The 24367-nt window shown below is 38.2% G+C and overlaps 2 protein-coding genes across 2 annotated transcripts; both read right to left on the bottom strand.

The window, feature by feature from the left end:
- Positions 1-1115: 1115 nt before the first annotated feature.
- On the bottom strand, positions 1116-19666 carry LOC148193875 (uncharacterized). The gene is made up of 10 exons (XM_088096386.1): positions 19601-19666; positions 19224-19498; positions 13567-13683; positions 12799-12925; positions 12452-12503; positions 2660-2990; positions 2461-2587; positions 2104-2382; positions 1908-2012; positions 1116-1828 (listed from the first exon to the last, which is right to left on the bottom strand). The coding sequence occupies exons 1-10, from the start codon at positions 19664-19666 to the stop codon at positions 1295-1297; spliced, it is 2013 nt and encodes a 670-aa protein (XP_087952512.1). The 3' UTR covers positions 1116-1294.
- A 2-nt stretch (positions 19667-19668) lies between these two features.
- On the bottom strand, positions 19669-20097 carry LOC124820375 (uncharacterized). Its single transcript, XM_047292046.2, has one exon. It carries the CDS (start codon positions 20095-20097, stop codon positions 19669-19671), a length of 429 nt encoding a protein of 142 aa, XP_047148002.2.
- Positions 20098-24367: the final 4270 nt, after the last annotated feature.

Raw genomic sequence — 24367 nt, 5'->3', positions numbered from 1 at the left:
TCGCATAAAAATGGCCCAAAACTCATCTGATTGACTTTTCTGGTTGACTGGTTGACTTTTCTTGTTGACTTTTCAGCACTCCAATCATTCGGTACTTCAATTCTTCTTTGAAATCATTCAATTAGCCTACAAAATCAAGGGAATCTTGCACAAAACCATTAAGTTCACTTTCAACTCTCTTATTCCCAAAACTAAAGCAAAAATATGAGTTCAAGCTAGTTTCTGAGTGTTAAAGGTTGCTTTTAGTATCAATTTTAAGTATGAAAATAACAGTTTTTCAACTGTTATGATCAGCCCTGGCGGTAGAATTCCAAAACTCACTTTTTTTTTTCCTGTTTTGCTTACTTTTATGGCTGATTCAGCACTATACATTGTTGGAGTTTCTTCCAGGCACATTATTAGCTACAAAATAAAGGGAATTTAGTGATAAAATCATAAAGTATAACCTCTACTCACTTATTCACAAAACTAAACTAAAAACATGAGTTCAAGTAAGCTTCTAAGTCAAAAAGGGTTGATTTAGTATCAAAACTGCATCACAGATAAGGGTATATTCAACCGTTATCACTTCACACCAAACCATTGCAGCAAACTATCACTACAAAAAAGTAGGGCATTACCGAAGGCCAGAAACCCTCGGAAAATGCCAAAAGCCGTCGATAATGGACGTTTACCGAAGGCCTATCGACGGCCAAAAATCCTTCGGTAAATCCCTTGTCGCTAACCATTACCGAGGGCTTCTGACCTTCGGTAATTACCGAGGGTCAGAAGCCTTCGGTAATTACCGAAGGGCGAAAGCCCTCGGTAATTACCGAAGGGCGAAAGCCTTCGGTAATTTCCGAAGGGCAGAAGCCCTCGGTAATGAGCATTCGAGGGTATTTACCGAAGGGCGGGAGCCTTCGGTAATGGCCAGACGAGGGCATTTACCGAAGGGCAAAAGCCTTCGGTAAAATGCAGAGCAGGTTTTAGAGAAATGGTTTTCCCTCTGCAACCCAGACCTGTATAACAAATTTAATTTACAAACAGACCTGCATAACAATTTTCAAACACATACAAACATGCATAATGTGCATCTCAAAGATCCAATCAATGATCAATATCCAAGGCACATCAAATAATCCACAGGACATCCATTAATGTAAAAATAATGTATTTATAGTTCAAACATAAAACAATGTAACACAAGGATGTTGTAACATCCAAAGTCTGTAAGTACATCTAACATTGAAATGATATCAACTAAAAATGTTCTAATATCCAAAAGTTTGTCTAACAAGTAATGAGAAAATGAAACCTAATAATGTACATAACTATCATCAGAATGATTTTCATCATCCTGCTCCTCTATTGATGGCTGGACTGGTGTGGGTTGGACTGATGAGGGTTGGACTGATGAGGGTTGGACTGAAGTGGGCTGCTGAGTGGCAGCAGGTGATGAGGACGGTCGTGATTGGGTGGGAGGGATATTTTGTACGTCCTGTGAGGTTTGAGGCAAGACAGTCATGACCAGGGCCTTAAAATTTGAAAACTCTGCTCTGAGATCAGTGAGCTCCTGGTCACGTTGATGGAGTTCCTGCCTGAGTTGAAGAACCTCGTCAGGAGTACTGGTGGAAGAAGAAGGCTGGTGCTTCAGAGTACCTCCTCTGGATGCTGTATAGTTTGCAGCAAGCTGTCCCGCACCATACACTCGTCCCTTTTTCTTCCCACCAACGGTGTCGATCCAGCACTGCGTCCTACGGATGTCATCATCTGCATTACTGGCATCATCCGGTGTAGGAGCTGACTCATGTTCAGATCTAACCTGTGAAAGTCTCGTAGAAAAGTCTTCCTGTTGAAACATTAAAAGCAATGTCAGAGAACGATAGTATAACAGAAATAAAAAATTAGTAATAGTGTTATTTGCTTACATGAGTCTTCCGAGATCTTTCATCAACAAATTCATTAGTTCCCTTCCGAACATGAGTCTGTGCAAAGACCTCATCAACATGGACCGCCCGTCCTAGAGCCTGTGCCTGTAACATAATTAAGAATTACAAGCGTACATATGAAATACAATATACATAACTTGTGTATGAAAGAAAAAGTTATGTAATGAGATTATACCATACGAATGGCATGCTCATGAATGGTGATCGACCCACCAGTATGCAGGGTGCCACCCCTTTCAGACGCTCTGTTCCGCTGGGCTTTGGCACACTTATTGCGGAACTCTACTGTATTCCAATGGGCCAGTAAAGAGTTCCAAATGTGCTCACCCAGCCAGTTAGGGCGCTGTGCTGCATTCCGGGCATCCCTAAACATCTCTGACAGCCGATGAGATGCTTTCATGTGGAAATTTCTGTGTATCTGAGTTTCATGTTCAGGTTTCCACTGCACCTTCATCTGTAACATTAAAGAGAACAAACATTGATTACAGAACATACTAAAATATTCCCAACATTAGTGTAATAGATTGCTCACCTGAAAGCGCTGCCAGAATGGCTTCCTGTCGTCCTTAGGTATTGCTCCCCAAGTAGGCCATGGAGTTAAAAACTGTTGCTTTATTGAACGTGTGATGGCCTGGGAAGCAACCCTAGATGGAATAAACCTGCATAAGAAAGCTCATTTCAATTACAATATGGTTTAAACATCAAATGATATCAACAGATTATAAACTTACCCTTTACCATAGGGCTCAATCCATGGTCGATCATGGAGGGGCGGGTCAAGATCTTCACCATCACCACTTGAATCTGGATCACCAAGTGGTGTGACGGTCTCAGAAGGAGGTACAGAAGATGAGGAAGGTATAGAAGTAGGGTCAGAGAGAGGAGTGGGGGTAATAACAATAGGGGGAGGAGTGGGGGTGGCAATAATAGGAGGAGGAAGAGGTCTGTGGCAGGGGTTGTAGAAGGGTGTGCTGCAGGAGGAGGAGAAGGGTCTACTGCAGTGGTAGTAGAAGGGTGTACTGCAGGAGGAGGAGGAGTGGGGTCTACTGCTGGTGTAGGAGTCTGTATAATAGGGGTAGGAGGAGGCCCCACAGATGATGAACTACCGGGAGCAGGGGTAGGTAGTCTAGCAGGCACCCTAAGTACATACTTTGGTGTCTGCCGTTGCCTCTTTGTAGGCCTTGCTACCCCTTTTCCTTTATCAGGACGCTCTGAACCTTGTCCTGTCATTACTGCATTGAAATGGTTACAAACAAAGCGAATAAATATAAATAAATAAAGAAGGATGAATTGTTTTCAAAGTCAATGTACAAGTAATTGCATACAACTTCAAGATGGTATTTTAGATAATGGTAATGAAATGATAGTCCAATTTGCTACAATAGATGTTCAACATTCAATCATCGTCATCATGATCATCATCTTCATCTTCATCTTCATCATCGTCTTCTTCTTCTTGTTCTTCTTCTTCATCGTCATCATCATCATCATCATCTTCTTCTTCTTCTTCTTCATTTGCTTCTTCTTCTTCTTCTTCTTCTTCTTCTTCTTCTTCCTCTTGTTCTTCATCACCTTGTACTGTTGCTTCTAATTCATCTCCATCACCATCAGGGTCGACCAATGCGGTTATACGTTCAACTTCGATAATTTCTTGTGGTTGTGACATTTGGTCAAGTTGGTAGGCTACATCTTCCTCAACTTCATTTGAGTCTATGCGACCTCTAGGCTTCGTTTGTATTGCTACGGCCCAACCACGCTTGTCAATATTGCGAAATGGTGGATATGACACATAATAAACCTGTCTCACATTAGATGGTAGAATGAAAGGATCAAAAGGCCCATATCTTAATCTCTGGTTCAGTTCGACAATATTAAAGCGTGGATCGACTCTAGTACCAGCTCTAGAAGGATCAAACCATTCACAATAGAAGAGTACCACTCTGTTTGGAGAAGTAGTGCTGTTGTACTCTAACTCATATATTTTATGAATGATGCCGTAGAAATCATCATAAGACCCCTCTGTTAGGCCCTTGACATACACGCCACAATTTGATGTTTTCTTTCCTTTAGACCATTCATGTGTATGGAATTTGTAACCATTGATGAAGTAAGTGTGCCATTCTTTGACACATCTCATTGGCCAATTGGAGAGATGTCTTAACTCTTGAACCGTGGGAGTTAATGCCTGATTAAAAACCTACAAAGGTAGTAACAAAATTTTAAAAGCAATGGTCAAATTTACCTTGCTCTAAACGTAGGAAAAACTACGGACCTGATTTCTAAACCAATGCGGAAACTCTGAGTGTATTCTAGCAGAAGTGTTTCCTTCTGCGACTTGCTCAGCCACAACAAATGAGCTGGTACAAATGAAATTCATTAGTGTATAACAATTAAACCGTTTGATAGATTAGAGATGGATGATGACATACTCAAGGTACGGCTTTACTTCACTGCAATTGATCAAGACATGGACATGAGCAGAGTTGAATTCAGCATCAGTTAACCAGTGAGTGAATTCTTTCCCTGCGTGACGGCCTGTTTGTCGAAAAACTGATAATGCACCTTCACGTCGTTCAACTTGCCATTGCATTTCATTTCTGACATGAGTGGGGGACAACATGAAGTTCTTGAAATAATGTGAACAAAAATAAGTTGTCTCTCTGTGCAAGTAAGCTGCACAAATTGAGCCTTCCACTCTAGCTTTATTTTTAACTGAGCGTTTGGATTCTCCCATAAACCTTTCAAAGGGATACATCCACCTGTACTGCACGGGTCCCCCAAGCCAAGCTTCATATGCAAGATGTATTGCAATGTGCTCCATTGAATCAAAGAATGCAGGAGGGAATATTCTTTCCAATTTGCAGAGAATAATCGGGATATTTTCATCCATCTTTTTAAGGGAATCTTCCTTTAGTGTCGTGCAACACAAATCTTTAAAGAAGTTACTGATTTCTATCAGTGGATGTAACACGTGTGTTGGCAAACAACTGAACGCAAGAGGGATGAAAGTCTCCATGAATACATGACAATCATGACTCTTCAACCCTTGAATAGTACCGTTCTGAACATTGGCACATCTGGACAAGTTAGAAGCATATCCATCTGGCATTCTAAGCTCCTTGATCCATGCACACACTATTCTTGTCTCGTCTTTTGACATGGTGTAATTTGCTTTTGGTTTAAATAATCGGCCGTTACCTTGTGCCTTCAACTCTAAGTCTTTTCGTCCACAATACAAAGGTAAATCTTTTCTTGCTTTCTCATTATCTTTTGTCTTACCTTTAACATTCATAACTGTGTTGAAGACATTGTCAAAGAAATTTTTTTCTGTGTGCATCACATCGATGTTGTGTCTTAGCAAGTTGTCCTTCCAATAGGGAAGTTCCCAAAATATGCTTCTTTTAGTCCAATTATGCCATTCCCCAAACCCTTCTAGCCTATTCTGACCAGATTCAGTCACTTTTGGATAGTCTTTCACTCTTCTCCACACGTGTGATCCAGTCAACTTTGGCGGGGGCATATCCGTTTCAACTTGTCCTTTTCGAAATGCCTTTTTGTTTCTTCTAAAGGGGTGATCAATGGGCAAGAACCGTCGATGGCAGTCAAACCAACTACTTTTCCGACCATGACTCAATTGGAATGACTTTGTACGTTCCATGCAATGTGGACAAGCTAATCGACCATGTGTGCTCCAACCAGATAACATGCCGTACGCTGGGAAGTCATTAATAGTCCACATCAAGGCTGCCCTCATAAGGAAATTTTGCCTCCTTGAAACGTCATACGTCCAAACACCATTCCATAACTTCTTCAAATCATCAATCAAAGGCTCCAAGTAAACATCAATCAATGATTTGGGATTAGATGGACCTGGTATTATACACGATAAAAACATGTAAGGCTTTGTCATGCACATCTCCGGTGGTAGATTGTATGGGGTAACTATCACGGGCCAACATGAATACGGTGATGCAGACGCCTGAATGTACGGGGTAAACCCATCAGAGCATAGACCAAGTCTGACGTTACGCGGTTCACTAGCAAAGGATGGATGTTTACGATTGAAGTGCTTCCAAGCTTCACCATCAGAAGGATGACGCAAAAGTCCCGGAGTTTTGTTACCATCATGCCATGTCATGTGTTCTGCTGTTTGCATTGAAGTAAACAATCTTTGTAATCTTGGAATTATAGGCAAGTAGAACATGGACTTTAATGGAATTGGTTTTTTTTGCCTCCGTCCAGCATGCATTGTCTGATATCGAGGTGAGCCACAAAACTTGCATTCCACCAACAATGCATCATTTTTGCCACTCTCATTGTCATAGAATAACATACATCCATTAACACAACAATCAATCTTCTTCACATCCAATCCCAACTTTGAAACACATTTTTTGGCTTGGTAATAATTCTTCGGCATCAAATTGTTTGGTGGTGTCAAATCTAACATCAGTTTTGTATAGAAGTCCACTGCTTGAATGGGAACGTTCCAATTAGATTTGCCAGCCATGAGTCTAATGCACACTGACAATTTTGACTCAGATGAACCTTCAAATACAGGTAGATTTGCCTCTGTCAGTAAATTGTAAAACCTCTGCGTCGTTTCATTTGGAGGCTCTTCATCATGAGTATCGTCTGCTTCTGCAGCATGGTGACGAAGAGCATGGTCGACCATCTCTTGCATGTAGGCAAATTGATCTATCTCACATGTATGTACAACAGTATTCGAACCTGATGCAAGCCGTTTTTTCAGCTGCAGTGGAGGTCGAAGGAATTTCTTCACCATGAAATGTCCAGACCGTGTAATTAGGCATGAACCCTTTTTGGTAAAGGTGAACTTTGACGACTTCATCTTTCAGAATGCTTGTGCATTCGCACTTGATGCATGGACATCGAATCCCTCCATCAAGGGCATAATATTGATATCGTCGTGCCGTCTCCACGAACTCTTCAACTCCGATGACAAAAGATTCTTTCAAACCTCTCCTTCCACTATAACAACGGTCGTACATCCATCCACGATGGTTGGGATAATGGGCCATGTTCTGTGACAAGCCAAACAAATACAAACTTAGCCAAAACAGCAACACTCCATGTGACATAAGTAATAAAGCAATTACTACTGAAGTCGAACATGGAAGGCAATTTCAACACTATGGTCATAGGCATTCAATAAGGGCATGCAAAGACAAGTCCTCAGTATTGAAATGCATTAAACATCCTAAGGGGTTGTGTATTAAAGTTGGAGGAGACAACTTATTACACCTGAAGTTCTCTTGTCTAGAGTACTTCCACATATTTTGTACGTTCTAAGTGTTTATAGTATTTTTACCCTTCTCATTTCATTGAGAATGTGTGTAGTACCATAGGATTTGAAATGACTACTTAACTTAATGAAGTTAAGTAGCCCTTAAGAGGTTACTTTAGTGCAGTCATCATGATTTCACCATTCTAGTGCATTTATAGTAGCCCTTAAGAGGTTTCACTGCATATATATGAGTGGCAGTATATGTGAGGCTCAAATGATTTGTCAAACAAGTTTATATCATCAAATTGGATGTGTGGAAACACTTAAATAGTCAAGAAACACACTGCAACAGTACTTCACTAGTGCACTTCCAAATGTAGGCAAAATGGATGGTCTAGTAAGAAATTTTGCATATGAACTGACAAATGACCAAATGAACAGTGTGCACAAGTTTTAAATGGTAAAATAAACTTGCATACACTTTGAAAATGCACTTGCAGAGACAGATTCGCAAAATCACAGCAACTGAAGCCAAAAATACAGCAAAATTTGGTGGTATACAGAGGAAATCTGCATATAGGCTTCTTAATGACCATTTCAACAGTAGAAACAGATTTCAATTCACAAAATATACTTTCACAAACATTGAAACATCACAGAAACACACAGTAGCAACAAATGACAGTGGTAGTTGCTTAAGAATGCATAAAAATAAAGCAAAACTGCAGTAGAATTGGAAATTCATGTGAATCAATGCTGGATGGATCAAGAAACATGTAAGAAAAGTCCTAAGCAACCAGATCTAGCTTGAACATGTTAGCTAGGAGAATTAAAATGGCCTAAAACATGGCAAGGATTCAAGCACGGTGCAAAAACTTATGGAGAATTGTGACAGTTTTGGAAACCAGATTTTGATCAACTCAACTACTGTTTTTGAAATTTAGTGGTCAATACAGATTTCTAGCACTTGAAACATGTATAAATTCATCAAATAAACTTGTCTCAAGCATTAGAATCAATAAATCTGAACAAAAACAGTGTGCACATGATCAAACCAGACATGAATTTTGATGCAGAATTTGAAATCAGAGTGTGAGGAATTCAAGCACGTGGTATGCCACATGTGTTTAGAATAAGTTTTACAGCAGTTGGCTTATTGCACGTGGAGATTATAGGCATCAATTTTTGTCAACATGAAACACCAATTGGCATAGCTACATCCAAGCACAGGGAATTGATTGAAGAAAAATGAGGAAGCTAGATGCTAGGGGAGGAGACAAGCCTAAAGCCTATGGTCAGAAGGAGACAACAGAAGGATTTGGAGATCTCTCTTAAATTCTTCCTCTCGACAATTGGAAAGAGGCATCTTCTTTTCCTTTTTTTCCATGGAGTATAGCAAGTGTATTACAGAGATCATGGCTGGATGAAGGAAGAATTGGTGGTGGTGTGAGATGATACGTTCAGAGAGGGAGAGAAGAACAAGTTGCTTTCACGGCTGAAGTGAAGTATACGTTTCTTTCTTTTCTTGAAATACAAGAACTGAGTTGGAGATGAAGAGAGGAAGTTGCTGTAATGACTGGAAGATACGCATATGTGAGGAGCTTTTGAGAGAGTGAGCATGGTGAACTGCTTGGAGAAAACTCTTGAAGAAGTAGATGAATATGGAGGTGTGATTCTCGGTCAAAAGAGGTAGAATTGTGTGATTCCTACTGCAATTTGGAGAAGTGCAACCATGATCCATCAACACATGAATTCTCGCAAAAAGTGGTCCATATAGTAGTATAGTTTATGAAATTTTTAATGCTTTCAATGACTTTGGTTTGTTTGCACGGTAGTATGCTTTAAATTTCAGAACTTGTAGTTTAATTTTGCTTAAAGAAAGTTGGACAGCCCTACTGGAAGAATTGCATGTTTTCACCTTCCAATCAATATGTTTTTGCTTGTCTTTCTTTTATATAATGTTCATGGGTCCAGCAACATCATTATTTTACACATTTCTACTTTGTTTACTTTTGAAAGATGAATAGAGAGGTGAAGTGAATGTGCAGCTACGTTTTTTATTCTTTGGCAACAACAAAAGCTTTCAAAAGTTGTATTCTTATGTGAAAACCTCTTAGGTGTACGTGAATGAAGAAAGTGGTAGGGTCCTCCTTGTTTTTCTTGCCAAAATGCTTTGTTATCTTTACCTTTCTTTTATAAAATACCGTGTTGTTGTTGTGTCCAGTGGCAGCCCCTCCCTTTAATGTCTTTGCACCTTGTTTTGTCTTTTCATTGAAGGAATTAAGTGAATGGATGGATAGGAGAGCAAAGTTTTCAGATTTCTAAACCCCTTTTCACGTGAAGAAGACTTGGTCCTTTATTGCATTTTACTTTTATTGCTTGAGACTTATTGACTAAGATGGAGTAGTAGATAGCTTTTATTTTTATTTGTTTTCAATTCCCTTTGCAATTCAGTGGATCTTGTGTATAGAAGATAAAGTTCACGTCTGGAAGGTAGAGAACCAAATTGCTTGACATTTTCTTCTTTGCTTGCCAAATAGCTCACGGCCATCAGGATCTAAGTGTAACATTTCTTTTGTTTAATAAAACAAAAAAAAGTATTAAGTAAGGTCACGGGCCAAGAAGTGGTTTAAGTAAATTGTAATTTTAATTTTCTTTTGGTAGATGAATTGGTCACATTTAATAGTAGAGAAGTTTTACAGTTTTTCAGGCTTAGAATTATTGAACGTGTGATGGTCCACTTTTTGATCTAGTTTGGTACTAATTATTGTGTGAAATAGTGGTCTTCTAAAGACTTTCATATTCTCTCCTAGCTCATATTCTCAAGCTAGATCTACTCAATTAGGACTTTCATAATCTTTGTTGGTGCTTTCCAGCTTTGATTCCACTTAGTTTTCAAATCTTATGCAGTTTTGGTCTAATTTTCTTGAATCTTGGCAACTGCTACTGTCATACGAGTGTACTGGCTATTTCTATGCATTCTGAACAATTGAGCAAGTGTATTTTACCATTTCAAATTAGTGTGCACTGTTCATTTGGTGCATTTTGAACCTATATGCAAAATCACCTTTTAAACCATCATTTTTGCCTATATTTGGAAGTGCAGTAGTGAAATTCTGTTGTAGTGTATTCCTTGGCTGTTTAAGTGTTTGCACACATCCAATTTGATGATATAAACTTGATTGACAAATCATTTGAACCTCACAATCACTGTTGCTCATTTTAGCCACTACTGTTAATTTTTCCAGCGACTTTGTAAGGTGCACAGTTCATTTTTATTGCTGTTTGCCATTGTTTTTCTTTCGTGTTTTAGCCCAATTTAATTCTCCTAGCTCAGATGTTCAAGCTAGATCTTGTTGTTTAGGAATTTTCCTACATGTTTATTGATCTAGCTATCTTTGATTCTGCTGTTTTGGTCAGTTATAGTGCTGTTTTAGCACTTTTTGCTGCATAAATAGCAACTACGATAGTCATTTTGAGAAGTTGTGTACCTTTCTGTTTTTTAACCAATTATGCAAGTGTATTTGGTCATTACAAACTACTGTGCACTGTTCAAATGGTCCTTCACACTAATGTAAGAAACAACCAAAGACTAACTGGCTAGGAAGGACAAGGTTCTTAACCTTGTCCATATTATGACTTTTATCCTATTCTGCTAACTACTTTTAGGTTCTAGGTAGTCATGTTTTCAGTTTTAGGTACTTTTGGTAGTCTCATTTCTGTACTAGGTAGGTTTAACTGTTCTAAACTTTTTAGAACAGTGTATGTGTAGTTTGGTAGCCTACTTTAGTATTTTGTGTTTCTTGGTCAAACATTAAGACTTACTTTAAATGTGGTTGGATGTTGGACATAAAGGGAGAGAGTGAGATCAAGTTTGGACCATAAACATGAACCAAAGGCACGGATTATAGGTCTGTTATGTAGTTTTTTACCATACAAATCAGAATTTAAATCAAATACAAGTCCACAATTCAAAATATTCCAATAAGGTTATTTACAATGTTAAAATCAGCACATACCCAACAAAATGCACATTCAGGCACCAAAAACAGGACTTTGAAAACTTCAATAAAATATGATTGAGTACATACTTGTTTCAGATGCTTAACTCCTCCTAATTTGCAAGACCTCGAAATTTGACACCAACTTTATTGCATTCAACAGTGGGTCTTCCTCCAAAAAAACCTATATTTGCACCATTTAATAATCTTATACAACAGCTTAAGATTGTTTGCTAAATTTTTTAACAAGTACTCAGCAAAAGCAGAAACATTAAATAAAATATGCTTCCTAATAAATTATACACTCACTTGATAATAATGGATTGAACTCGATAATTAAATAAAATATGCTTCCTAGCCATATATTATTAAGGCAGACACTAATACAAAGCATCACAAGCATCTTCCAAAAGTTGTCTGCATTAAAGATGCAAATTTACTATGAAGTTTGTATATCAGCAGCCATAATAATCAAGAATGACCACTTCAGTGTTTGATGTCTTATTTTTTTCACCGCTTCAGTGTTTGATGTCTTATTTTTTTCATTTTCTTTTTCTCACCCTTAAATTTATTTCATTTATTGTTATGGACTGTGCTGACAGGGCTGAGTTTTTTCATTATATATAGCTTCCCTTACTCTCACATCTCGTGCTACTCTTCAAAGCTGAGCACAACTCACAAGAAACACTCTTTCAGCTCAACTTCAACCACCTTTGTCTAGGTTTTCAACATGTCTTGTGTAATGCAGCACAAGCTCTTGAAGCTCTTGGACATGATTCTCCAACTCCTGCAGGCTACGGGAAGTCCACTGGAAAAGATACCAAGGTGTACTATAGAGGTAGACCTCCTCAAGGAATCAGAACTGATTGGGTAATGCATGAGTGTTGCTTCAAGTAGAGGACCCCAGCAACATTCCAAGAAAGAAATAAAATAATCCGAAATATAATCACATATCATTCCGGGCAAGGTTTCAGTGTGAAATGAAATTTGTTTCATAGCATTACTTGAAATTAATTACAGTGTGTTTGACAAAATGACTGAACAAAACGAAACTGACATGGTTTGTTTGGTTTTTGTGATGAATGAAAACAGTGTCAAAGCATGGGAGTAGTGGAGAAGAAGGTTGAGGAAATGGAGTGGAAGAAGCCGGGATCAAAGTGGATCAGTTGTTTTTTCATGACCCACATGGGTTCATGATTGAGATATGCATCTGTGATATCCTTCCCGTCATTCCCTTACCAAGTGACATGGTTAGGTCATGCTCTATAACGAACCTTCAGATGCTTCAACAGAGACAGACACACCAAATTGTGAAACAGGACTCAGCTTTAATGTTATCTTCAGTATTTCACTACTTATTGAAATTGGCTTTTTAGGTGTACCAGTAGGTTTTTACTCTCATCCAGTATTTGTTATCAGTTTTCATAATCAACAGATATTAGGTTGCTTTAGTTTTAAAATGGCTATTTCTAAAAAATGCATTAGCAATCAAAATGACTACTTTGAACAATATTTTCTGTAAAAAATCATATTGCACAAACTCATTCTGGGCATACAATGAACAAAGTCAGAACACATTGTTCTTAGCTTTTATAGTTCATCAATGAAAATGACAACTTACCTCGACGGTAGCCCCTTCAATAGCCTCTGAAGCGGTACTGGAAGACCTTGTCACAGAGCGCCACTCCCCTGGTTGCGCCGCCTCCTCTACGCCGCCTCCTCCAATATCCTCCCTCGAGAATGGTAGCCTTCAAGTGAACCACCCACGACCTTCCTCAGCTCAGAACACTGCAAAACGCTACAAGAAGAAAGGTTCCACCACTGATGCCTAATCGAAAACGGTAACAGGGAAATAAAATGAGATGGGAGAATGGGACACTTCACCTATAATGGAAGACTGGGGAAGAATCGTATCCCAGTTATGGTTAGGCTGGGAAGAAGTCTGCACACGCCACACAGTAGTTCGTCTGAGGGAGGAAGGGCACAGAATCTCAATATTGGGGAAGAAGGGGTTTTCGCGAAATGAGGGGGAGGGAAATGTGTCACTTTCTAATTTCATATACATCATTCACTTACGGACGGTCATAGGCCTTCGGTAATCACTCCTGTCCATTACAGACGGCCAATACCCTTCGGTAAAGTGATACTACACAAGCCTTCGGAAAATCCTTCGGTAAACTACATTTACCGAAGGCCACAAAGTCCTTCGGTAATTTGCCGTCGGAAATAATTATTTTTCCAGTAGTGTATTGATTTAACCAAGTACATAGCTCACTAAAATTAAAAAAAATTAACAGAATGCAAACATGCATAAAAGTAAAGAAAAATAAGAGATGTTGTCATCACTCCCCTCAAAGGCATCTGAATCTTCCTCCAAATCATCCTCTACCATGGCTTTAGCTCCAAACGTGCCACATCCTCCACTAGCTTGGGCCTCGTCCCCAGGCCAAGACGTTCAAGTGATGAACTCATCAAGTGAAATGCACTAAAGTCCGGGAGAAGCAGCCTAGTCAAAATAAAATCAAATAAAAAAGAAGGGAAAATTGGGTTGAATTATCCTGTGTGAGGATTGAACTCCAGAGTGTTTATGAATGATTGCTATTACTTTGAAAACATGAATGATTTTGCCTAGGTTTCTATGATTGAATCACTTGCTTGCATGTGTCATATGATCAACGTCATCTGTTGTTATCCCTTTTTAGCCAATGCATGATTTTAGCCCAATAAAAGAGAGCACAATGTGTTCTATCCTTTGAACCTTTAGCCTTAAACATGATATGAAAACCCTTTGTGAAAATCTTTACCTTGAGTAAGTTGAGAATATTTGTGTGGTATTGATAAAGGTTCAAGTTTGGGGTTGTTGGGAAATCAAGAATAAGCATTGAGCTAAGTGTTGAGCAAATGAAAAGCAAAAGAAAAAGAAAAGAAAAGAAAGAAAAGAAAAGCTCAATGCAAGGGAAAGTTGGGTTGAAAAAGAGAGATTGTGTTTAAATGATGAAATTATGAATAACTCTCTTAACTCAAGGATTTTGTGATCTGGAAAAACCAATTTTCGTCTTAGCCCAGCCACATTACAAGCCATAGAAAAGACCTTGTGAACAACTGGAGACTCTTACGAAAACACTTGCACAACTACCAAAAGAGTTAAAGACTGTTTCACAGGCTCAATCACAGTTGTGTGAAGTATGTGGAGGTGACCATATCAATGGTCAATGCGCTTTTCCAGTAGAAGCATTAGAGGATGTAAACTTCATGGCCAATCAATACCGTCAAGGGTGGAAACCATACCCAAGCATTGGTCACGGACAAACTAGGCAAGCTGGACAAACTGGGCAAGCTGGACAAACTGGGCAATTCAATAAGCAACAGCAACAACCAACCTTATGGCAACAGATTGCTTTACTTAATGAAAGGTCAATAAGGATGGAAGAAACTCTTAATCAGTTCATACAGAAAACTGAGTCTACTCAAAAGAGCACTGAGGCTTCTATTAGGAATTGGGAGACTCAAATGGGTCAGATTACCAAGCAGTTGGAAGAGAGGCCAAACAAAAATTTTAGGGCTAATATTGAGGTTAACCCAGGGAAGAATGCAAAGTGGTGGAGAGTACAAATGATGAGAGAGTTGAGTTAGAAGAAGGAGAGCAAGAAAAAGAAGAGAGAGAAAAGAGAGAAAAAGAAAAAGAAGAGAGAGAAAAAGAAAAAGAGAGAAAAGAGAAAGGAGAGAGAAGAGAGATAGAGAGTAATGATATTTTTCCTTTTCCAATAAATCAAGAGAAGCAATTTGATTTTACAGAATTATTCAGGATGGTGGACAATGATGTACCTTGGAATCAGATACTACAACAAATTGTAGTTTATACTAAACCTGAAGAAGAAGTCTCTACAAGGAAAAGACGTAGAGATGATAATACAAAAAAGTATAAAGCTGTTAAAAAGGAGCCATTCCCTCTAAAGGTAAAAGATCCAGGAGGTTTCTCCATTCCATGCACAATAGGGAAGAAGAGGATAAACAAAGCCTTACTCGATTTAGGATCAAGTGTTAACTTGATACCTTATTCTTTACTGGAGCAGATCAGTGATGTTGATGTGAAGCCTGTAAAGGTTAACTTAGTAATGGCAGATGGATCTTCAAAGGAACCCTGTGGAATCGCAGAAGATATTATAGTTTGTGTGGGTAAACTCCAGTTCTTGGTAGACTTTGTGGTGATGGAGATGGAGACTGAAAATATACCCATTATTCTTGGAAGACCGTTTATGAAAACGGCCAAAGCTATCATTGATGTGAACGAAGGTATAGTGGTGCTCCAAGACAGAGAAGAGAGAGTTGTTGTAGATGTCTTCAAAGATGAGAGGCAGATGCAGGAGGAAGAAGCTAGTCATAAAGCTGCATTTCAAGATGTACTCATGACTAGCTCTCAAGATGAAAAGCCCAAGGTTAAAGGTAAACACTGTTTATTGTTTCAGGTACCGGAAAAGTACAAGATTGGAAGAGGAAGGAAAGTTCCTGATGACTGGATGAAAGAAAAACTCCAACTGGGTACACCTGTGAGAGTCAAAAACAAATTGTGGGTTGTGAAAGGCTATAAAGAAAAGGAGATGATAGAGATAGAGTCTCCATATTCTAGAAGAGTTAAAACAGTACACCGGAAGCAGTTGAGGAGTTGGTGGAATATGGACATCAACCAGGAAGAAGGAACTTGAACTTTATTGGGTCAAGCTAATGACGTTAAAAGAGCGCTTGCTGGGAGGCAACCCAATGATTTAAGAACTTTTAATTTTTGGTTTGGTGATGTAATTTTGAACTTTTGGACATCATTTTTGTAAATATTTTGTTGGGATATAGCATCTACTGAAGGATTCTAGGTGGTTAAGTATCCACTGAAGGATACTAGGATTGTTACATCTACTGATGGGTGTTGGTAAGAAAGTTTTGCACCTACTGATGGGTGTTGGTGGATTTTGGGTCAGGCTTGTGACATTAAACAAGCGCTACCTGGGAGGCAACCCAGTTGATTGATTATATTTTTGTTTGTTCTGTTGTAGTTGCATAATAGGATTTTGCATGAGTAATCTGAACATGTTATTGCAGGGAATAAGTGAGAGGCATGGGTAGGAGGCACCTAGGGTAAGCTAGGAAGAAGAAAAGCACAACACGAAAGTGCCGCTGAGCGGTGGTATCGTAAAATGGGCTTAGGTTGCCCCTTAGCGGAACTCGAGCCCATTAGGGTATTTTTATACCCTAAGTCACGCTTTGGCCTCTATTTTCAGATTCTTCTCTGCACACACACTCCTACACACTTTTCCAAAGGTTTTCTACATGTTTCCTTTCATCCCTCTTTAGAAAATTTCCCTTCCACTCACTTTCTCACTAGTTTTCCATCTAAGTTTGGGGTTGGGAGAGAGCATCATTGTTGGGGCTGAGTTTTTCAAAGCACTAGAGTAGGATTTGTTTTATCATTCACTTTTGTTTTTAGAATAAGATTTGATGTACTCAATTGGAAATTTTTTCTGTTGTGATGGTTTGCTTATGATTGTTGTTTGATAAGTGATGCTTGATGATACTTTGATATGGATTGATGTTGAGAATGTGCACATTATATACTTATACAGGTGGTTCACAAGCATTGTGAACAAATGCAAGATGTTGTGATTGTGATTATGATTCTAAGTAGGATTTTATATGTGGAATGTGAATGAGCTTATATGTGAGGTTTTGAGCTCCAGAGTTACCCAGGTTTTCTATGATTGAATTACTTGCTTGTTTGCATCATATGATCAAGGTCATTTGTTGGTAACCTTTCTATTAGCCAAATTCATAAATTTAGCCACTAAAAGAGAACACTATGTGTTCTATCATTTGAACCCTTAGCCTTGAACATGATTGGGAAACCCTTGTTGAAAAGCTTTACCTTGAGTTAAGTAGAAAATATTTTGTGGTATTGACAAATGTTCAAGTTTGGGGTTGTTGTAAAATAGAAAGGGAAATTGAAAGCATTGAGCTAAGTGCTAAGAAATAAAAATATGAAAAGAAAAGGAAAAAGAGAAAGAAAAGAAAAGAAAAAGCAAAGCTCAATGCAAAAGAAAGTTGGGAATAAATAAGAATGATTGTGTTGATATGATTCTCTTAACTCAAGGGTTTTGTGATCCAGAAAAACCAATTTTCTTGTTAGCCCAGCCACATTATAAGCCATTTAAAAAGTCCTTGTGATGATGCATGCTTGTGAATTTATTTGATTGTGGTTAAATGAAAGGCAAAGATGATTCATGTGACATTGTGATAGTAGAGTGAATGAGTGATTACCTCTTATACACTTGTGTTTGAGTGAAACACTTTACCTAGTGAGGAAATATTCATTGAGCACATGAACATCCATGTTTAGTTGATTAATCATTCATGAAAAATAACATTTGTTGGATATTAAGTGACTTTGTGAACACGAAGGCATGTGCATGTCTTGATTGAAATCTTTGTCATGAGTTTGATTGAAGTCTTTACTTATCTTGAAAAGAAGATTTTTGAATGAGTGAACCATTATAAGGATTGGTAGAAGATTGAGTTACATCTTGTTTGCTTGAGGACAAGCAAAGTTCTAAGTTTGGGGTTGTGATAACAGTTGAAAAACTGTTATTTTCATGCTTAAAATTGATACTAAAAGCAACCTTTAACACTTAGAAACTAGCTTGAAATCATGCTTTTGGTCATATTTTTAGAAATAAGAGAGCTGGACAGGTTTATGCTTGATTTCAGTGTTTTTATGCAGGTTTTAAGGTGAATTTGGTGAAAGAAATGAAGAAGGATAGAGATGGAATTAGAAAAGGCATCAAAAAGTGCAAAAGGAGAAGCCGCAACTGCCGCTCAGCGGCAGTTTACCGCTGAGCGGCACTCAGGCAGTCACATTGGCTCCGTTGAGGGGTGAAAAGGCCGCTGAGGGGAGAAAAAACAACTCACGCACTTACCGCTGAGCGGTAGTTTACCGCTGAGCGGTACTATTTTGGGCTTGGGCCTAATTTTTTGTAATTTTAGAATAGTATATAAGCTTTAGGACGTCCTAGGGTTTGTATCTTTGGCAGAGACGAAGCAAACACTCTCTTTTCCACCCCTTGAAGGAAGGTCTTGGATGCTCAGGCTACCTCCTCCTCTTTCTAGGGTTTTATCTTTCATTCTTTCCTTATTGTTCATCTAGTTTCACCATGAATATGGTGAACTAAACCTTGTATTGTTGTTGGGGAATCAATGTAGTCTTGTGAAACTCTCATATATGGAATTTGATTTAATGTCTTATATTAAGATATATGCTTTCTTTCATCTTTAGCTAGGGTTTTTCCTCTTTGCTTATTGCTTGCTTTGTTTAAGTCATTCATTGCCATGATTATTGATTTTGTCGATACGGAAACGTATGGGGAAGTCTAGATCCGGGGAATTTCTCCCAATAGCATATTGTTTGCCTTGAAGCTCCTGCACTTTAAGAACTAATTACTAGGAATGCTAGGAATTGTATGAACTCGTAATTAGGGATAGGCCTTCTTGCAAGGTGATTTAGAGAGTGGCATTAGCATTGATGATAAGAATGATGAATTCCTAAAAGTATATGAGAGTGGATAAGATGAAATTGATAACCCCAACAACATACTCATCCATCTAATTCATTGAAGTGTTTATATTATGTTTTTCTCCATTGATCAAATTCATGCATACATATTTAATTACTGTCTCTTGCATTGAAACCTAAAATCAATTTGTTCTTAAGTCTTAAATAATCAACAAACCACATAGCTAAATTAGGCCGTGAGTCCTTTGGGAAAACGATACTTGGTCTTACCTTGTTTTATTACTTGATACGATTCGGTCACACTTGCCGATTGTTCAACAAGTTTGTGGCGCCATTTTTCGTTGTTCATAAATTTGTCATCAGGTTGCCTCCCAGTAAGCGCTCGTTTAACGTCATTAGCTTTACACCACTAAGCTCAGTTTGAATTTTTGATGTTGGCGTTCTTCTTTCTTTCATGACACCAACAAAATCTCAGCAGATTCCTAGTCACCAACTTTACTCTCGTAGGATAGGGAGTCTCAATCTCAAAAACTCCCTTTGCTTTAATATCCTTGATAACCCATAACTTGTTCTTGAATTTCATTGGTTGGCCAGGTTTAGGTTCATTATTTTCCAGCACCGAGTCTTGGTGCACTTGTTTCTCTTCATTATCTCCATCCTCCTCCTTTACTTTTGGGGAAAAACAATTATGGCTCCTCTTGACCAAATCGGCAGCTTGATCAGGTAGACTAGTCACTGATAGAACTTCATCTGTTGTTTTAGGACTAGTCTTTTTTACTTGAATTGGATGCACATCATTGAAGACATTAAAAGTCACCTCTTCATCTTGATCTTTTAATGTTTAAACTCCATCATCTACATGAATTACAACCTTGGCTGTCTTCATGAATGGTCTTCCAAGAATGAGAGGGATCTCTATTTCTTCCCTCATATCCATTACTACAAAATCCACTGGAATTTGAGTTTGTCAATCTGTATCACAACATCTTCCACTACACCATAAGGATGCTTAATGGACCTGTCTGCCATTTGCAAGATCATTCTTGTAGGTTTGACCTCAAGACCACCCATATTCTCTACCATAGATAGGGGCATCAGATTGATGCTAGCCCCTAAGTCAACTAGAGCCTTCCCTATATCATGATTCCCAATGGTGCAAGGGATGGTGAAACTCCCCGAATCTTTGAATTTGGGAGGAAGCGTCTTCTGCAATATGGCACTGCAATTACCCTGCACTTCAATTGTTCCCTTATCAAAATACCTCTTCTTTTTACTAAGGAACTGCTTCAAGTGTTTTGCATAAGCAGGAATTTGTTGCAGTGATTTGGTCAAAGGTATAGTAATCTCCAATTGCTTGAAGGTATCCATGAAACACCCAAATTGCTTCTCTTTATCCTTCTTTGAATAACCTTTTGGGTAAGGAAGGGGCTTCTCAATTATTTTTCCCTTTTTTCTCTCGTCTTCTCCTTCTTCTTTTTCCTTTTCCACCCCCTCATCATTATCATCTCTTATCTTTTTCTCAGCCTCTTCTTTTCGCTCTTCATTTTTCTCCTTTTTTTCGCTCAATTCCTCTTTTTCTCTACTCATCTTTTCTTTCTCACCAACTTCCTTCTCTTTTCTCTCAACTAACATCTCACCACTTATACTCATGATGGCGTTACATTCTTCCTTAGGGTTAACTCCAGTATTTGCCCCAAAATTATTCTTAGACTTTTCCTCCAACTTCTTTGCCAATTGGCCAACCTGTATCTCCAAATTTCTATTGGCAACTTCAATGCTTTTATGATTGGAGATAGACACTTACATGAATTGTTGGAGTGTCTCCTCTAGTTTTGCAGTCGTATCAGATAAGGATGGTTGTGGGTACCATTGTTGTTGTGGATGTCTATTGAATTGTCCAGCTTGCCCTCGACCCATGCTTGGGTGAGGTTTCCACCCTTGGTTGTAGTTACCTGGGCGACCTTGATTACCCATAAAATTGATTTCTTCTTGGGTAATAGCTTGCATGGCACATTGTCCATTAATATGATCTCCACCACATTGCTTCCAAAGTTGATGTTGAGCTTAAGAAACATTCTGCAATTCTTGAGGCAATTGAGAGATTTTCTTCATCAGAGTCTCCAATTATTGAGTCATTATTTTGTTCTGAGCCAACAAAGCATCTTGAGATTGTAATTGTAGAACTCCTTTAGTTTGAAATTGAGCCCTTTCATCATGCATCTCATTATCATTGGCGCCATTTTTTCAATCAACTCATAAGCTTCCTCTGGAGTCTTACACTTGATATTACCTCCAACTAAGGCATCCATCATCAATTTAGCCTGTGAACTCAGTCCTCTAAGGAAAAGAATGACCACCGTGGTTTCATCAAAGCCATGTGTGGGTGTCTTCCCCAATAGACCTTTGAATCTATCCAATGTTTGACCTAGAGTTTTCTCCATGCCCTGTCTAAAAGAAGAAATTTACTGTTTACCTTTATTTAACTTAGACTCAGGAAAATATTTATTCATAATTTTTGCCACCACATCTTCCCACTCAATGAAGCTATTCTCTGGGAATGAATTAAGCCACATTTTAGCATTGCCTCCTAAAGAGAAAGGGAACAAGCTAAGTCTAATAGCCTCATTTGGCACACTATTAATCTTCATTGTATTTCATATTTCATTGAACGTGGTCAGATGTTCATATGGATTTTCATGAGCAAATCCATTGAATTGATTGATCTTCACCAGTTGAATGAGAGCATACTTCATCTCCATGTTTGTTGCATTTACCCTTGGTCTAACAATACTATTAAAATGAAGAGGTCTAGTGACTGCTGCATAATTTGCCAAGGTACGTCTACCATTCTGATTGTCTGTCATCTCTTCTATTTCCTGGTCAGATACTGATGTGAAAGGCTATTGAAGAGTCTCAAGAGAGGGAAAAAGTTGTCTGGAAAACCTTTTCTGCCTTCTTCGTTTACTATTTTTCAGATTTTAAGACTCCGGCAAGTGTACCGAATCATATCAAGTAATAAAAAATGGTAAGATCAAGTATCGTTTCCCAAGAGACTCACTACCTAGACATTCATGTGGTTTCTTGATTAATTAAGACTTGTAAACAAAATCATGGTGTTTATAATGCAGAAAATAAATATGAATGCAAGTGTTGATCAATTGACTTGAAGAATGCAAGGGTGATTGATCTATAAAATATGGAATGATTATGTTGTTAAGGTTTTCGACTTATCCTATCCACTCTGATCTATTTATGAATTCATCTTCTTCATTAATGTTAATGCCACTTTCGAATTTACCTTAAACCTAATGTCTCGCCTACTCTTAATTACTAGATCACAATGTCTTGTATCCCCAGCAATTAATTATGCATTACATTCGCACAAAAGCTTAAAGGCAACCAACCCTCCTATCCCTATGTCTAGGTAATATTGCTTTTGGGAGAATTTTCCCATTTCTAGATTTCCCCATATGTTTCCATATCAACAACATTAGTAATCATGCAATTGAATGATTTAAACAAAGCATGCATAGAACGTAGAGGAAGAACCCTAACAATTAATGAAGTAAAACATTTATAATATAAATCAATTCAATACATGAGAGTTTAAAAGGATTACATCATTTCCCCAACAACAATGGAGGTTTAGTTCACTATAGACATGGTGAAACTAGATGAAAATATGGAAAAGAATGAAAGATAAAACCCAAAAAGTTGAAGATCAGAGCTTCTGCATCCAAAATTCGCCTCCGAGAGATGAAATGAGTGTTTTTGCGCCTCTTTCTTTCAAAAGATCCAGTCTCTAGGTCGTCCAAAACCTTAAATAGTTCATAAATATAATAGAAAATAGGTCCAAGCCCACGTCATTGGTGCTCAACGCTCCAAAAGGGCGCCTAGCGGTGGCGTTCAAGCGTGAGACAAAAGAACTTGGTGCTCAATGGTGGCGCTTGACGTGAGAGAGAAGAAATTGACGCTCAACGTTATCTACAATTCTTCTATGTGGTACTTTTCCAGCCTTTCGTGACTCCAACTCCTTGCTACTTAAACTTCTTTATCCAATTCATCTTAATTCCTGTCAAAGCAAGGAATACCAAGCATAAAACCAATAATACCACCTTCAACTCTCTTATTCTCAGAACCTAAGCAAAAGCATGATTTTAAGCTAGTTTCTAAGTCATAAAGGGTGTTTTTAATATCAAAATTAAGTATAAAAATAATAGTATATCAACCGTTATCAGAATCTGATGAACAAATCTTCGATCCCCGAAAACGAAGTCAAAGACTTGTTAAACCCTTGACAAGTGTAACTGAATCGTATAAAGTAATAAACCTAGTAAGACCAAGTATCGTTCTCCCAAAGGACTCACGACCTAGACAATTATGTGATTTATTGATTAATTAAGACTTGTGAACAAATTGTTGTAAGTTTCAAATGCAAAAGACTGAAAAGTAAATATGTATGCATGTGATGATAAATGGGCAAGAAGAAACAAAACACGGGAATTGAACTATATCGATGAATATGTTGTTGGGGTTTATCAATTTCATCTTATCCACTCTCTTGTATTTAGGAATTCATCATTCTTTTCATTAATGTTAATGCCACTTTCTAAATTACTTTAAACCCGATGTCTCGGCAAAGAAACCCTATCCTTAATTATGAGTTCATACAATTCCTAGCATCACTAATAATTAATTCTAAAGTACAGAAGCTTAAAGGCAACCAACTATCATACTCCTATGTGTAGGTTGGTAACATAATTTTGGGAGAGATTCCCCAGATCTAGATTTCCCCGTATGTGTCCATATCGACAAAACCAAAAATCATGACATCGAATGAGTTAAACAATGCATGCTTTGAGCAAAGGGGAAAAACCCTAACTATTAATGAAAGAAAGCATGTATCATAAAGATGATCTTGAAGAACAAATTCCATACAAGAGAGTTTCTAAGGATTTACATTGATTCCCCAACACCAAAATAAGTTTAGTTCACCATATTCATGGTGAAACTAGATGAAATACAATGGAAAAGTGAAGGATAGAACCCTAGAAAGTTGACAAAGGAGCCTTAGCATCCAAAATCCTCCTCCAAGGGGTGAAAGAGTGTGTTGTTGCTTCGTTCCAACCAAAGATACAAACCCTAGAACGTCCTAAAGCTTATATACTATTCTAAAAAATACAGAAAGATAGGCCCAACCCCAGAAAAGTGCCACTCAGCGGCAATAGCGCGTGACACTTCTTCCCCTCAGCGCCAGTTTTCCCCTCAGCAGTAATTGGCGTTGAGCGATGATGACAAATTTATGAACACCGAAAAACGGCGCCAAAAACTTGTTTAACCCTCGGCAAGTGTGACCGAATCGTATCACGTAATAAACTCGGTACGACCAAGTATCGTTCTCCCAAAGGACTCACGGCCTAGTTAGTTATATGATTTCTTGATTATTTAAGACTTGTGAACAAATTGGTATAAGTTTCAAATGCAAAAGACAAGAATTAAACATGTATGCATGTTATGATCAATAGGAAAGAAGAACACAAAAACTGGACGAATTATATTGGATGAGTATGTTGTTGGGGTAATCAACTTCATCTTATCCACTCTCATATATTTTAGGAATGCATCATTCTTTTCATCA

Source organism: Vigna umbellata, chromosome 8, assembly GCF_029865625.1.
Source record: "Vigna umbellata cultivar VRB3 chromosome 8, Vumbellata_1.0, whole genome shotgun sequence".
Lineage (NCBI taxonomy): Eukaryota > Viridiplantae > Streptophyta > Magnoliopsida > Fabales > Fabaceae > Vigna > Vigna umbellata.
The sequence above is the reverse complement of the archived record's forward strand: the minus strand, read 5'-3'. Positions and strand labels throughout refer to the sequence as shown.

What these genes read in the sequence shown, in the direction of transcription:
- LOC148193875 (XM_088096386.1), bottom strand. Translation starts at nt 19,666, where the DNA reads ATGGATATGAGGGAAGAAATAGAGATCCCTCTCATTCTTGGAAGACCA. An exon ending in CTCTGTTGAAGCATCTGAAG is followed by an intron (nt 2,991 to 12,451) that starts GTTCGTTATAGA and finishes CCTATTATACAG; the next exon opens with ACTCCTACACCAGCAGTAGA. An exon ending in ATTGAGCCCTATGGTAAAGG is followed by an intron (nt 2,588 to 2,659) that starts GTAAGTTTATAA and finishes TTTCTTATGCAG; the next exon opens with GTTTATTCCATCTAGGGTTG.
- LOC124820375 (XM_047292046.2), bottom strand. Translation starts at nt 20,097, where the DNA reads ATGGATACCTTCAAGCAATTGGAGATTACTATACCTTTGACCAAATCA.